At 31.1% G+C, this 14,096-nt stretch overlaps 1 protein-coding gene across 1 annotated transcript in view; it reads right to left on the minus strand.

The window, feature by feature from the left end:
• Nucleotides 1-35: 35 nt before the first annotated feature.
• Nucleotides 36-14,096, minus strand: part of LOC107453901 (sn-1-specific diacylglycerol lipase ABHD11) — a 27,738-nt gene continuing 13,677 nt past the window's right edge. The window contains exons 4-7 of the mRNA XM_016070913.3: nt 11,363-11,536; nt 10,295-10,477; nt 3,602-3,837; nt 36-309 (exon numbers count right to left, since the gene is read on the minus strand). Coding sequence (XP_015926399.2) covers nt 162-309; nt 3,602-3,837; nt 10,295-10,477; nt 11,363-11,536 — 741 coding nt within the window. The 3' untranslated portion in view covers nt 36-161. The remainder of the gene's footprint in view (nt 310-3,601; nt 3,838-10,294; nt 10,478-11,362; nt 11,537-14,096) is intronic.

Genomic DNA, 14,096 nt, shown 5'->3' on the forward strand with positions numbered 1-14,096 from the left:
AAGAATAAATACTCAAATATATAATCGATTGTATATCCTATATCACTCAATAAACTTTATTTAGAAAGAGAACTATGAGCTTAACATAATACGAGAATATTTTTTGCGAAAAATAATACATGGTTGAACATGTTTTTTTACTGATCTTTAAAACTGTTATTTTAAATGTCGCGACATTTCAGTATAAAATTACAAACTAATTCTGTAAATGTTTCTGGATATTCAATGTGTATTGTATGGGTGGCACCTTCTGCAGGTTCATAGACAGTCTTTGGAAACCATCTGACGAACTCTTCTTTTCCGCTCAACCTGTAGGAGAAAAATTTCACTGTAAAAACTCACCCAAATAGTAGTTTCCTTGGTCTGATCCAAGCAAATATTTTCAAGTTGAAGAAACTACTTTGTCGGAAGCCTTATGGTACGATGCATTAAATAACAAATTATGTGACTTTGTTTTCACAGAGCACAGAATATACAGTGCGAAAATAAATTTACGGACCACCCTGAATAACTTTTGAACTAATGATGGGATCTTCATGTGCTTGGACTCAATCTTAATGGTTTGAAGAAGTAGCCTCAATTATGCTAATTAATTTGGTTACGAAATCAGACACTAAAACGTACTTTCTCTGAATAAGCATATATTTTTTAAATTAATTAGCATAGATTAAATCATTATCATCATATAAATAATCATAGATTAAATCATTAGCATGTGTGAGGTTCCACCCTCAAACCATCAAGACTGAGTTCCAGAGCGTTAGATCAAAAGTTATTCATGGTGGTCCATTTGTATTTTTGAGCACTATACTTGGTGAGGATACTTCTTGTGTTAACAGCAAAACGCTCGGCAAAAATTATCAATAGAAGTAATCATAGAGATTCATAAACATTTAACTGCCATGCTAACTGATGCTGCATGTACAGTGAGCAAACTCTTTCGTTCGAATGGATCGGATTTTCACGATTAGTAATTAAGTTATGAAATCGGACAGAAAAACATACTTTCTCTGAATAAACATATAATAGTTTTTTGCATATTAGAATTCTTAACTTTCAAAATATAGTGGGAGGGGTGTACCGACAATCTGGGAAATAGGGTCCACAGTTTCGACGTCATAATGTTAGTTTTATTTAATACGTATTTCGCCATATCTCGAAAAATTTTAAAGCAAATTAAAATAAATTTTGCACACAATTTTAAAATTTATTTATCCAAAAATATTTCCTTGCAAAAAATTTTAGTCAATGTTCATTATTTTTTATTAATTTACTCAATAACAGTCCAAAAAAATTTGAATTGAAAATTATACAATTTTTAACATAATTTTAAAAAAATGTAATTTTACATGGCAAAATGCAAAGTTTCAGCGAATTCGGAGGAATAGTTCTTTAGAAATCGTATTTTAAGAATACGCCATTTTAAAATACGCCTGTTACTAAATATAATAATAAAAAAATGATTAATATTTACTAAAAGTTATATTTCATACGGAGTTTTCGTTGAATAAACGAATTTTATAATTGAAATTATGGTAAAATACGCAATAAGTAAAATTAACATTAAGGAGTCCAAACTTTGAATCGCTCTCCTGACCAAACTATAAGGACCTTATTTCCCAGACCCTTGTATTTCGGGGATTAAAAATTTTAATCCGTTGAAAAAAAGGCATGTTTATCCAGAGAAAGTGCGTTTTTATGCTTGATTTTGTATTTTAAATTAACGTTTACACTAATTAGCTTATTAATTATTATATGTGAGGTCAGCCATTCGAACGATTTACATTGAGTTGTTGTTCGTAAAGATCCCATCATTTGATCAAAAGTTAATCAGTGTGTTGCGTTTATTTTTCGCACCCGGTACTCCCACTATGCGCAGAAACGAATCACTTTTGACCTAATGATTTGATTTTAACGGAATCAATGTTAATGGTTCGAGGGCCTAACTTTAAATATGCTAATTAATTAGTATAGACGGTATTTTACGCTATGAAACAGAAACGTTTTTTTTTTCTCTTCGAATAAACATACCTCGTGAAATTTAGATTCCTCAAAAAATGAAGGGGGTAGCCGCAATCTGGAAATATGCTCTTAATAGTTAAGAAAAGAGAACTTGAACTCTTCAATATTAATTTTATATTCTTAGTGTATTTTATCAATTACGTGAGCTTTTTAAACAAATCGAAATCTTTTTTCGCGCAGTTAGGAAATTCTTTTATCCAAGATATCTATCCTGCAAAACATTATTTTCTATAATTATTTACTATTTCCTGTTATTTGATACGAAATATTCTGAAAAATGGTATTTGATGTGATATATTATTTAATTTTCTGTTGTTTGATATAAAATGGTCAGAAAAATTTTTAATAATAAGGTTAGTTAATTATACATCGTTTTAAAGAATTTTATTTTAAATTTCAGCTGAAAATCTTGAACGCAATCGGTCGAAAAGCTCTTGTGAATTCAAATAATTGATTTTATTAATGTCCGATAACTTAGAATCTATTTGAGTGATTTCTCTGTATACTTTACAATTTAAATTTGTTACGAAAAATATTATTTCTTTTCTATTGAGGAAGTATGAGATCAAAAGTCATTCAGGATGCTCCTGCACATTTTTTCCCTTCGTATTTCCATAATTTATCCAAAATGTATTATTTTCATAATTTCCATAATTTATCCAAATGTACATCTAAATGAACAAGATAATCAAGACATTCATTTTTTCTTTCATGTAAATTATTGCAATTTTTTTGTGTGTTTCTCTCGTTGCTTCTGTGTTTCGTCACTGAAAAAGATTTTTCATGACAGAACTATAGTTTATCTGCTAATAGGGCGTTAAAAACTTCCCGCTGCAGTCCTTGCCAAGAAAAAGATGTCTTAACAATCTTCTGCATAATTATGGCTATCAGGTAAGCATTACGCAAAAAGCTGTCTTTATTTTCTTAAAAAGCCGGTACCCATCGAGCTGAAGCTGGGTGGGCTTTAAGCTTAAGTTGAATCCCAGTCCTTATACACACAAGCATGGCCATTTCTCAGGGCTCTCTCTCTCTCTTAACGGTCATAGTAGAATCGCCATGTAGTTTTGATCCTCGTCATAACGCCTCTCCGAATTTCCACACCGCAACCTGTGAAAAGATTCTCAACCACTACATATTCAGCTCCCACCTTGTTGCGCACACACGCATGCATGTATTTTTTCTCTAAGGTTGGCAGAAGTGAACTCACAAATCCCTTATAAAAGAGATCAATTTTGTCAAATTTACGTAGCAAAATAATGGCAAAAAAATGGCCATTTTTATGTTAAAAATTTCCCAAATTTTAACATTTATTTAATGTATTCGAGACTACCCATTGAAACCAAAATAAAACGTTTGATAGAAACCTTAAAATGCTTCTGCGGCATTTTAACGTTATTTTCACGTAATAAATACTTATCTCAGTTGCACCCCACTAGCGGTTTGAGTGACCCGAGAACTTTGTCACTGTTACGGCTCAGGAAAGCATGTCGGTTTGCCAATGTGACATTATTTATGCTCTTTTCTTGATGTTTAATTTTAAAAATATTTAAAATATGACTTTTTTTTAAAAAAATCTTACACATTGAGTATAGAGTGTGTTCCGTAGATGACCAAAACAGGACCATCGTAGATTGTTTCTGGATCTTTTCCTATTTCTTCTAGAACTTCGGATGGCGTGAATTCTTTTCTAGTTATGAACCCATGAATGGCTTCCAAGTTTGTCTTCCATTCATAACCTCCTTCGGGTTTCAATTTGAGTGGGAGATCTCGCCCATCCCACTCATGGAGTGGAGTGAGAGCCTTAGTTCGATCTACCTGCAACAACGTCAGATAAAGAAATTATTATTTTGGCAAATGATAATATACGCAGAGTTATTTGTAATGACCGTCTTTAATATAGATATTAAAAGTTTTTGTTAAGCAAATTATTAAAGAAAACTACCGTAAAAATTAAGAGGGTAAAGCTATTAAAGTCTTAAAAATACAGGTCTGTCCGTAAATTTTTTCGATGGAAATATATAACCACTTACCGTATAAACCACTTACAGTATAAACCACTTACAGTATAAGCCACTTACCGTAAATTAATATGTTCGTAAAATATATCTTTAGTTTGAATCTTGGTGTCACTTGAGATTCGAGCGATTTGTTTGTAGCTATATATTCTGTTTATATTCTTTTAGGACGGGCTGGGATTGAACTCGGAATCTTTTTCCGTAACCACCCTAGAAAATGGTGCTCTAAGCATGTGTGAATTAAGAAGTTCGCTTTCACAAGAAATTCTTTCACAAAGCAAGACCTTGTAAATTAAAGGTCATTTCTCTGTATTTTAAGAAGCACGATAACATGGTTTATCATAGCACCATAAAAAATGCTAGCCGAAACTAGCAGAATATGGTGTATTTTCTGGCTCTTTGGAAATAATCAAACATGGTATTATTACAATATTGTTTGGTAATAAATGAGGTAAAATTCGGTAAATATCCCAAAAGAGTTGGTAATTTTAACAGTACTAGTACATTTTGAGATAACGCAAAAGTTCCTCTTCATTATTTAGTAAGCGGTAGCTAACTTTGTTTTTTGTTAGTAAGTTGTTTTCATTTCTATGTAAGCTATAAGCTAACTACTACTAGCTCTTAAAACTATATATTTATTTATTTATTGACAAAACATACATTTTCAGGCTTGTGAATTTAATTAAGGCTCATAAACCTTTGTCTAGTGGAAGGACAAATAGCACAAGGTCAGCACAGAGATTCATCCTGGGGAACAGCGGTATTTAAACCTCCATGTTTCACCTGGTGATGCAGCTAGGTTGGCAAGGCCTCTTTAAAACTGTAGAAGACACATATTTATGAATAAATATGAAGCTTGAGTAGTGTTGATCCGAAAAAGTAACTTAAATGTTGCGCATCAGTCTAAAATGAAAGAGTTGAGGTAGTAGGTTAAAATCCCACCACAACAACGGATACATTTATTTATATTTATTCATTTATGCTTATTTATTTACGTTTATTTATATTTATTTATTTATAGATATCTACGGATTTATTTATAGTTACACATACATACGCAGGCTTGTTTGCTTCTTTCAATGTTCAACTTATAAACCCTTATGTCGAAGAACAGATATCACAAGATTAAAAGCTCATCACATAGAGATACGGAGGAATTCGAACTCGCTTTACTTCGACGCTACAATCGCTGCATCTTTGTAGTTTCCTTCTCTGACTTGTGCGAACTGTTCTTCAACTGGGCGAAAGCTTATAATAAATCATACTTTGTAAAGAGTGTGCAAGCCTGTATATGTATCTGTAGCACAATAAATACTTGGAGTAGTAATGTTTATATTTTTTTTTAATTATTCGTGTTAGAGTTACCATCATGGCTGAGAAGTCGCATTTTTCCACCTAACACTATATAAAATAGGAGTTTGAGTTCCACCGTAACCCTATATTTGCAACAATAAACGAATTTGGTTAAACACATGTGCAGGCTCGTATGTTTGATGCAAATAATGTCTCTTTTTAAATGGAACAACAAATTACGTAAAAATAAGCAAGACTCCACAGATATAGGAGATCGAAATGGCTTATAGGTGACGTAGATCAGAACTCTCAACCTATGGCAACACTTCGCATGCTTTCCCTATTAGCGTGTGGAGAGTCATAAGAGAAGGAAGTAAGCTAGTATCTGTCATAAAAATTAAAAACTTTTAAGTTAGGACACTATAGAGAGCTGAAAACTACATTGATCATAGTTCCAATAGAACGCGCCGTAGAATTTTAAAAAAAATATTTGTGACAATTAAATACGAAAAATATTACGAAAGGAGAAAATATTGTAGTACATTCCTATACAACTCAGAAGAAGAAGGAAATAGGAAGGGTCATGCCATCGTACCGATCTTCCCCCTAGATGGCGCAGTCGAGCGTTGCGATCGCGAATTGTTTGGTGGGAAGACAATATCCCTCAGCAACTGAGGCCCCGAACATTTTTGATTATTTACTTGCAATTAATTCTAGAGGCCATGCTAGCCGTGAGCTATTCCTTGTTTCTTTTACCCCCTCTGAAGCACCCTCGTGCTCCTTAGAATTCGAACGAGCTAATAACTTTACCATCACTCATCAGCAAATAAAATCCTGCTCTGCTCCTCAACGGGGTACGAGGGTAAAACACCAGTCCATAGATGGTTGACGCAAACAGAGGAAGCGGTAGACCGAAGTCATTGACTTAAAGAGCTTATTGTGAAGGAACGTTACTATTATGAAAAATGCGTAAAACAGACACCATAGCTTGATCTATCTGTGCCGTGTAAGTATCTTTAAAACGCTTGAAAGCTTTAGTTAGACCAATTTTTTCTTTTTTATAATTGAAAAACATTTTGGAAAAATAGGTGAACTCTTATAACATTTTAAATAAACCACCATTTTAGATAAACCATAAAAGTATAAACAGCCTCTTACTACTCTATTTGGATAAAGGCGGGGACATCAAAAGGTTATCAAATAAATGCATTTATGCGTTATTTCACCATGGTGAAATAAATGATAACTCTGAAGAACATTTGAGAAAATACGTGAACTCTTATAACAATTCAAGTAAACCACCATTTTAGATAAACCATAGAAGTGTAAACAGTCTAATACTACTCTATCTGGATAAAGGCAGGGACATCAAAAGGTAAACTTTATCAAATAAATGGTAAAATAAATTATAGTTCTGAAAAACATTTTGATAATTTTGACACAATACTTTTGAATACGGCATAAAAACCATTTATTTGGTTACATTCAATGTTCAATTTTGTATTTATAATTAGAGTATAGTAACAAAGACTAAAATTTTGAAAATCAGAATTTCTGGTAAACTATTTTCATAACGAATGGGAAAAAATATCAAACGAATGGTTTAAATACCGTCCACTGCTATTGAGATCAATAAGAGAACAACAAGAATTAAAATAATTTTTCCCCAGCCAGTTCTTAGAATAAGAAGAAGGCAACCAGTCAAATAAACTGGTTTTTAATGATTTCAGTCCCTCATATGCTCATCTTTATTCGCGATCGTAACGCTCGAGTACGACCTCTAGCGGGAGCCTGTAAATATCAGACATTAATTTATCACGTTTTCATTCAGTTCCATCAGAATCACTGGCAGAGTCGGTCGCCATTTTCTTTGCACGAAATAAGAAGCAAAATTTCCTTAAGGAAAAAGTCGAAAAACTTGAAAAAACTCTCCAGAACATTGTTAAATCTTTCAGAAACAGAACACGCCTAACATTTGAAGAAAATTCCTCAATAATTTTCAACTTTTATTATCAACAAACTTGCAACTGATAACTTCCGATTTCGCTATCGCATACTGTTACAGATGTGTGTATTAAGGTAAAATGCATTTCTTCTGTCTTCAATTCATTACAAATTAAACTGAAGTCAACATTGCTTTCGTCATTCCAGTGAATAAATATGAATTCAGAACATACAGAATTGTAATAGTTATAGCATATTCTTCTTCGTTATAGAATAGTATATATTTCTGTATCCATATAATTCGGAAAACAACAATAAAAAATTATCCAAGTTACTTGAAATAGTGCCATTTGTGCTGATTCTTAATTAATTTAAATCGTTTTCTTGGTAAGTTTTTTTTAATTTTGAAAGAATAAGTTCAACTAGAATTCAGCTATTCTGTTTTTAGCTACATATTCAAATTCATATCAATTATAAAATTTTGCTGTGTAGTATGTTATCTAAAAGTAATGAAGGTATAAACTATGTATCTATTATTTGAGAATAAAGTTTTCAAACAAGGAACTTATCATTTTGGAATTCTCCGGGAATCATAAATCAGGTAAGTGCAATGATTTTTACAATAAAAAATTTGCTTGTAAATATTTTTTTTTCATTTGATGATGGTTCTCTACAGAATGGTTTTTTACGTCTGATTAAGAACTATAAGAATAATAAAAAAAGAAACAATATGAAAGTTTTTATTTCAATGTTAATAATTCTTAAAATCGTTTTTTTTATCCTAAGAATTCTTTATTTTCCGTTTTTTAGTTTATAATTTTTTGATAAAAATTGTTCTCAAAATACTTTTGAAAAATTAAATGGTATAACATTATGTGTTTATGTATACTTCTTGTATATTCCAATGTTTGAAATAATATGATTCAGAAAAGTATGGAATAAAAATTCGGTACTTACGACGTATTAACGCCACCGCCGCTACAGATTTGGCGGTTTTTAAGTGCCGCCAATCTACACTTAAAATTTTTGCGACAGTTCATAAAATAAAACACTTTATTTAAAATCAAAATAGTTAATTGGATTTCGGTGGAAAATGAGCCGATATAGAGTTTAGCATAGATTCAAAACAATCATATCGCCATATGAACTCTGATGAATAAGATTCCAAATGAAATAACATTTCCAAAACGTACGTTTGCCAAGATAAAGTTTTATGTTGTGGGAATTGGTACATTTTCGTTTTTTCGGTAAAATATTTCCCTCCTGAAAAAATAAAATTGCATCTTGTTTTGTTTTTGGCAAATCCCAAAGACGAATATTCGTAGCACTAAAAATGGCGACAAAAAAGAATTGTTTTTTTGTTTTTGTTTCGTCAGCATTCTTTATTTTACGTTTCTTAGTTTCTAAATAATGATTTTTATTGAAACTTGAAATTTTTTGATAAAAATTGTTGTCAAAAAACGTTGTTTACAAAATTAAATTTCATAAAATTATGAGGCTTATGTATACTTTTTGTTCATTTTAATTTTTGAACTAATATGATTCTTAAAACTATAGAATGTAAAGTTTAAATGGGCCTTTCATGTTATATCATTAAATTTAGTAATACTATTTCTCGGGCATTAGGTTTTAACTCTTATAAGAATATACATATTTTTTTCTGTTAATGTACAAATATTTTTCCGATGTGTTTTGGATATTCCTTCTCTAATAAAAAGAGATACCATTTTGTTTTCGGTTGTACAAGAAAGAAGATCAAGCATTTTTCTTTTTTAAATTTAATTAGCCATGATAAAAAAGGAACGTTGCAATGCTACGCGCTACATTAAAGACGACTCTAGAGTAAATTAATGACTGTTCATATAAAAATCGCAGGTATTAGTCTCATACAACAACGCCCCCTATAGTTCGTTGCGATCGCGAATATCAATATTAATTGGCCGTTGTTTCAAAAAATTTCTGATATTTTTCTTAGTTAAATGTTAATTTCGTACCCTTCATAGACATGGCTTCTTGTTTCCAGTGTATTTACAACGATTTGAAAGTATTAATTAAAAGAGTTACGGAACTTCCTTTATAAAATTATCCTCATTTCAGAGATAATATTATCCACGCTCTTTATTCCCTGAAATTGTTAAGAGATGATTTTTCCCAGAAAATTCGTGAAGGAATGAAAGACGAAATTACCCCTTTTGAATTCAAACATAATTATACACACATAAGTACAGTGTACAAAAAAATGAAACACTCTGAATAACTTTTGATCTAATGATTGGATTTTTTACGCACTGGAGCTCAATGGTTTCAGAGCCTCATCTTAAATATGCTAATGCTATTAGTGAAGACTATATTTTAAGTCACGAAGTCAGACACAAAGACAGACTTTGTCTTCGAAAAGATCTCGAAGTAAATCAGTCGAAAAGTTCTAGAGAAATCAAATTTTAAAAATCCGACTTTAAAATTTGAAAACTCATGAACTATTGAACCGATTGTCCTCAAATTTTGTATTTAGTCATTCAAAATTATATTCTTGAAAATGGTGCAAAAATGTGTATATATAATAATTTTTTCGACTATTATTTAGAAAAAAATAAATAACTATCAAAAATGATTTTTCCCCATAGAATTGTCTTTAGATAAACAAATTTTATAATTGTATACAAAAATCTTCGCTTTAAAAATTCCTGAAATATGATGAAATACATAAAAAGGTCAAATTAACAGAAAAGGTCCAAACTTACAACCGCGCTCCTGAACAAACCATTAAGACTCCAAAGTGAGACTAATTTGAGAGTCAGGTATCAAATCAGTCGGGGGGAAAAAGGTATATTTATTCAGTGAAAGCATGTTTCTGCGTCTGATTTCGTAACTTAAAATATCACTCATTAATAAGCATATTTGATGAGGTGAGGCCTTCAAACCGTTAAAATTGAGCATATAACTGGAAAATCTGATCATTAGACCGAAAGTTACTCAGAGTATCTTTCATTTAGTGACGCATTCATCAATAAATGTTTTACTTTTTGTTCTGTGGCTGTCAAGTGCCGGGCTGCTATTCTCTTAGCTTCCAGAAGATCTACATGCAGAGGAATTTTGTCCAAGACTTCTGTTAACAGCAGTAAATAGTGTCTACCTATTTCTTCGCAGACTTTTGGATCGACGAACATCATGTCCTCTATAATCATGGCATGTACTCTATCTGACTATGAAAATAATCGTAAAAAATTAAATATTTTAACTGATTTTAACCATTTCTCACAAATACTTGTCTTAATAAGTGGATGTTAGAATCAAATTTTCACACAGAGAAAATAAAGTATAGTCAGACCTGTAAGAGAAATAGTGTGGTTATCTCGATCGTGATGGGTTGGCATTTGTTTACGTTAGCAACCATTCTTTAAATTCTATTTCGAGAAAGCTTAGCCTATCAAGTATCAATTCTCTTAAGTGACACATTCTAAATTATTTCACAGAGGTACTTTCTCAAAAATTTTAATTCTTTTGCTATATATTTACACAGACATTTAACACGAAGACAAGCATGAAGCCATATGGAACATTAAAAAAAAATTAATTACGCATCGAAGTATCCAGGGACGCAAAATAAAAATATATCACTGTTACAATAAAATATATAAACAAATAACAAAGCTAAATTAAGCAAAATAAGTGGACTAGATATAATTATATTCCAACTCATTCGATGTGCGATACGGCTTTGTATTTAATTAACTTACTGTTAATTAACATTCTAACTTATGTAGAGAAACTTAGCTAAACTTTAATGCTCCATTTTGCTGATAAAGATTAGTTGGCACTGACGTCATAGGTCACATGTGTCTTCACCTTGAAGTGCAAGTAACCAATGGTATGCTTGCAATAAAGAAAAAACATGTTTCTTCAGTGTTTTTACCTGCGATGTCACGGAAACAGCATCTTTACAAAAATGTATAAATAAAATAAACAAACTTTTGAAATAAAATACGCAATTAAAGCTAATTACTAATTATGCGTATAGTTTAAAGCGCAATGTGTGTGTTTGAAAGTTTTAAACCGAGATTAAGAGTTTGCATTTAAGTGCAACTCACATGCCTGAGCGCAAAATACATGGCTGTCTTGCCGCCCATGCTGTGACCGATAATATTGGCAGTTTGAATTCCGATGGAGTCCATGAAACGAGCAACGTCATCCGCCATGACAACGTAGTCCATTTTCTCTGTCCATTCACTGTCTCCGTGATTTCTGGCATCCAAGGTATACACCTGAAGAAGTCATTAAACTCTCAAAACTTATGCTCAAAACAAAATCAGTATTTAAATTTAAAAAAGAAAAACTTTCACATTATCATATATTTATGAAGAGATATTTAAGTATCGAGATTTGTCGCGTCAACTACAATTGCCAAGGTGCCAAATAAATTTTAAATATACAAATTTTGTGGTTACGAGTTATACCATTCCAATTGGTTCCCTTTCTGTGATGGATTTTTTCTTTTTAGTGTCTTGTGGGCCTCTGTCAAGATTATTATGCACACTGTGATGCCAGAATTGGCATACACATATTTATTTTCTATCTTTTAAAATATCCTTCATTACTTAAGCTTATTTTTATTAATAGAATTACTTTTAAAATAAATCAAAAACTTAATCTTTTTAAGCGAACATAAAATATTTATTTCTTCTCTTCCAGATCAATGTAACGGATACTTTCTTTTTATTTCATTATTATGCAGACATATAAATTCACTGTCGCCTCTAATCGAAAACAAAAATCTATTTATAACTTTTTATTCTAATTTTCCAACGGCTAAATGTTTCGGTTGCATGGTTATAATAATTCACATAAATTTGTTGGCGACTCGTGATCGCCAAGGTGTTCTTTTTAACCCATGTGGACATGCTAGTTGGCTTTGTTTTTGGCTATGATATATTATGATAAATCGCCAAATTTTGGATCTCCTACCCATACTCTTTCTCTGTCCGTTGAGAATAAATATATTCACTTTTAATTTCAAATTGGTGGAGGCTGGGGGCCTTTGGGCCTCCCAGTCTTAATTTTCTAACGGTCAGAAATGTTCTGGCTTTATGATCTCTCAATAGAGAGTATTCTTATTTCATCCCTTTAAGGGGTTTCTTATTTTTTTGAAGAAATGGCCATTTCATAATTTACAAAATTATGCTTAATAAAATCTAAATTTACATTCAACGATTTGTACATCATTTCCTGGAAACGTTATTGTTTTTATTCATTCAATATTGGCCAAAATGAACATTCATAATTCCACTATACATTAACCACTATCAAATACGGCTAATGAAGGAAGCAGCAGACTTTCATCATTACACACACAGATTACGATACGGAACTCTCCCCATTTATGCATTGAAGTACTGATTATTAAGGAAACCATTTAAAGTACAAAATCTTTTCATGATAGGAAAATTCAAGAGGTGATTACATTTTAGTTAGAAGAGACCCTTGAGCTATAACAAATTTGGTCGCCGGTATTTGTAATATTATTTCATTTATGACAACTCCTAAAGTAACATGTATATAATATTGGTCGATACTTCCCTTTTTACTGCCCAAATAGAAAGTAAATAAAAGACAAAAAGTAAATAAGCAAGTAAATAATAATTGCGTTAAATATGCTAATTTATTCCTTAAATTATACGTAATTTTGAATTCATTTTATTTATGATAACAGAAGTATACAATTTAATTGAAATTAAAGTATAACACCAAAAATAGGGGAGATTTCCTTATCGTGATTTGTGGCAGAATAATCACATAGTGTTGGAGACTTCCGGGCAGCGGCCCGCGAGAAACTAAAAATAATAATAATAATAATAGTAATCATAAAAAATAAAATTAAAAAAGACATCGCAGGAAGGGACCAACTTAAAAGTTATAACTCGTAAACTCGTAGCCACCCCCGGGCAAACATCTACAGTTTAAAATCAGTTTGGCCCCTTGGCGATTGTAGTTGGTACAACTAATCACAATACGGAAATATCCCTCAAAAATACTATGCATTTTATTTAATCACTAAAAGTGTTTCATAGATTTTATTTATTAGTCAGACATATTATTGTACAAATCATTTGTTTTCTTAAACATTCCTATATAAAAATAAAAACAAAACTCCTTTAGAACCATATTTTTCATTCAAATATATATCCAGGAAGCATTTCAGAACAAGACATATATTTGGTTTAATAATTAAGATTAATAAAATATTTTTAATGTATGGAAATTTAATCGATATTTAAAGAGGACTAAAACAAAACCGAAATTTTTGTTAATTTTCCTTTTGGCAATAAAGTATCTCACCAAGGAAACATGCAAAAGTTTTGCAGCTATATTAGCTAAAAATAGAGTAAATATTGAAAGAATATCTTTATTTAGAAAAACTATTTTCTTCTTTAATCTGATTTCTTCATTTAAAAAATTTGCTGCACCAAATAATCAGCACATTCATTTATTGATTTATTGTTAGGCACTCTCGAAATATTAGGACTGAATTTACGTGATCATTAGATCAAAAAATATTCAGGGATTTCCTTTTTTTTGCTTACTGTACATTTACCTTTAGTTAAGGAGATCTGTTAATGTAAGTTTGTTTAAGTCTGTCTGATATTTTGAAACGTATACATTTGATATCATTCTAAGAGTTCAAGCATATGAGCGGTAAATAAAATTTATTATTATTCTTAATTTTCTTCGTTTTCTCTCTCTTTTCTGTTTTTCATTTTTATCTTTATTCAGCTATATATATATATATATATATATATATATATCTCAGACGTGCTGTTACGCTTT

This window comes from Parasteatoda tepidariorum, chromosome 6, assembly GCF_043381705.1.
Source record: "Parasteatoda tepidariorum isolate YZ-2023 chromosome 6, CAS_Ptep_4.0, whole genome shotgun sequence".
In the NCBI taxonomy this organism is placed as follows: Eukaryota; Metazoa; Arthropoda; class Arachnida; order Araneae; family Theridiidae; genus Parasteatoda; species Parasteatoda tepidariorum.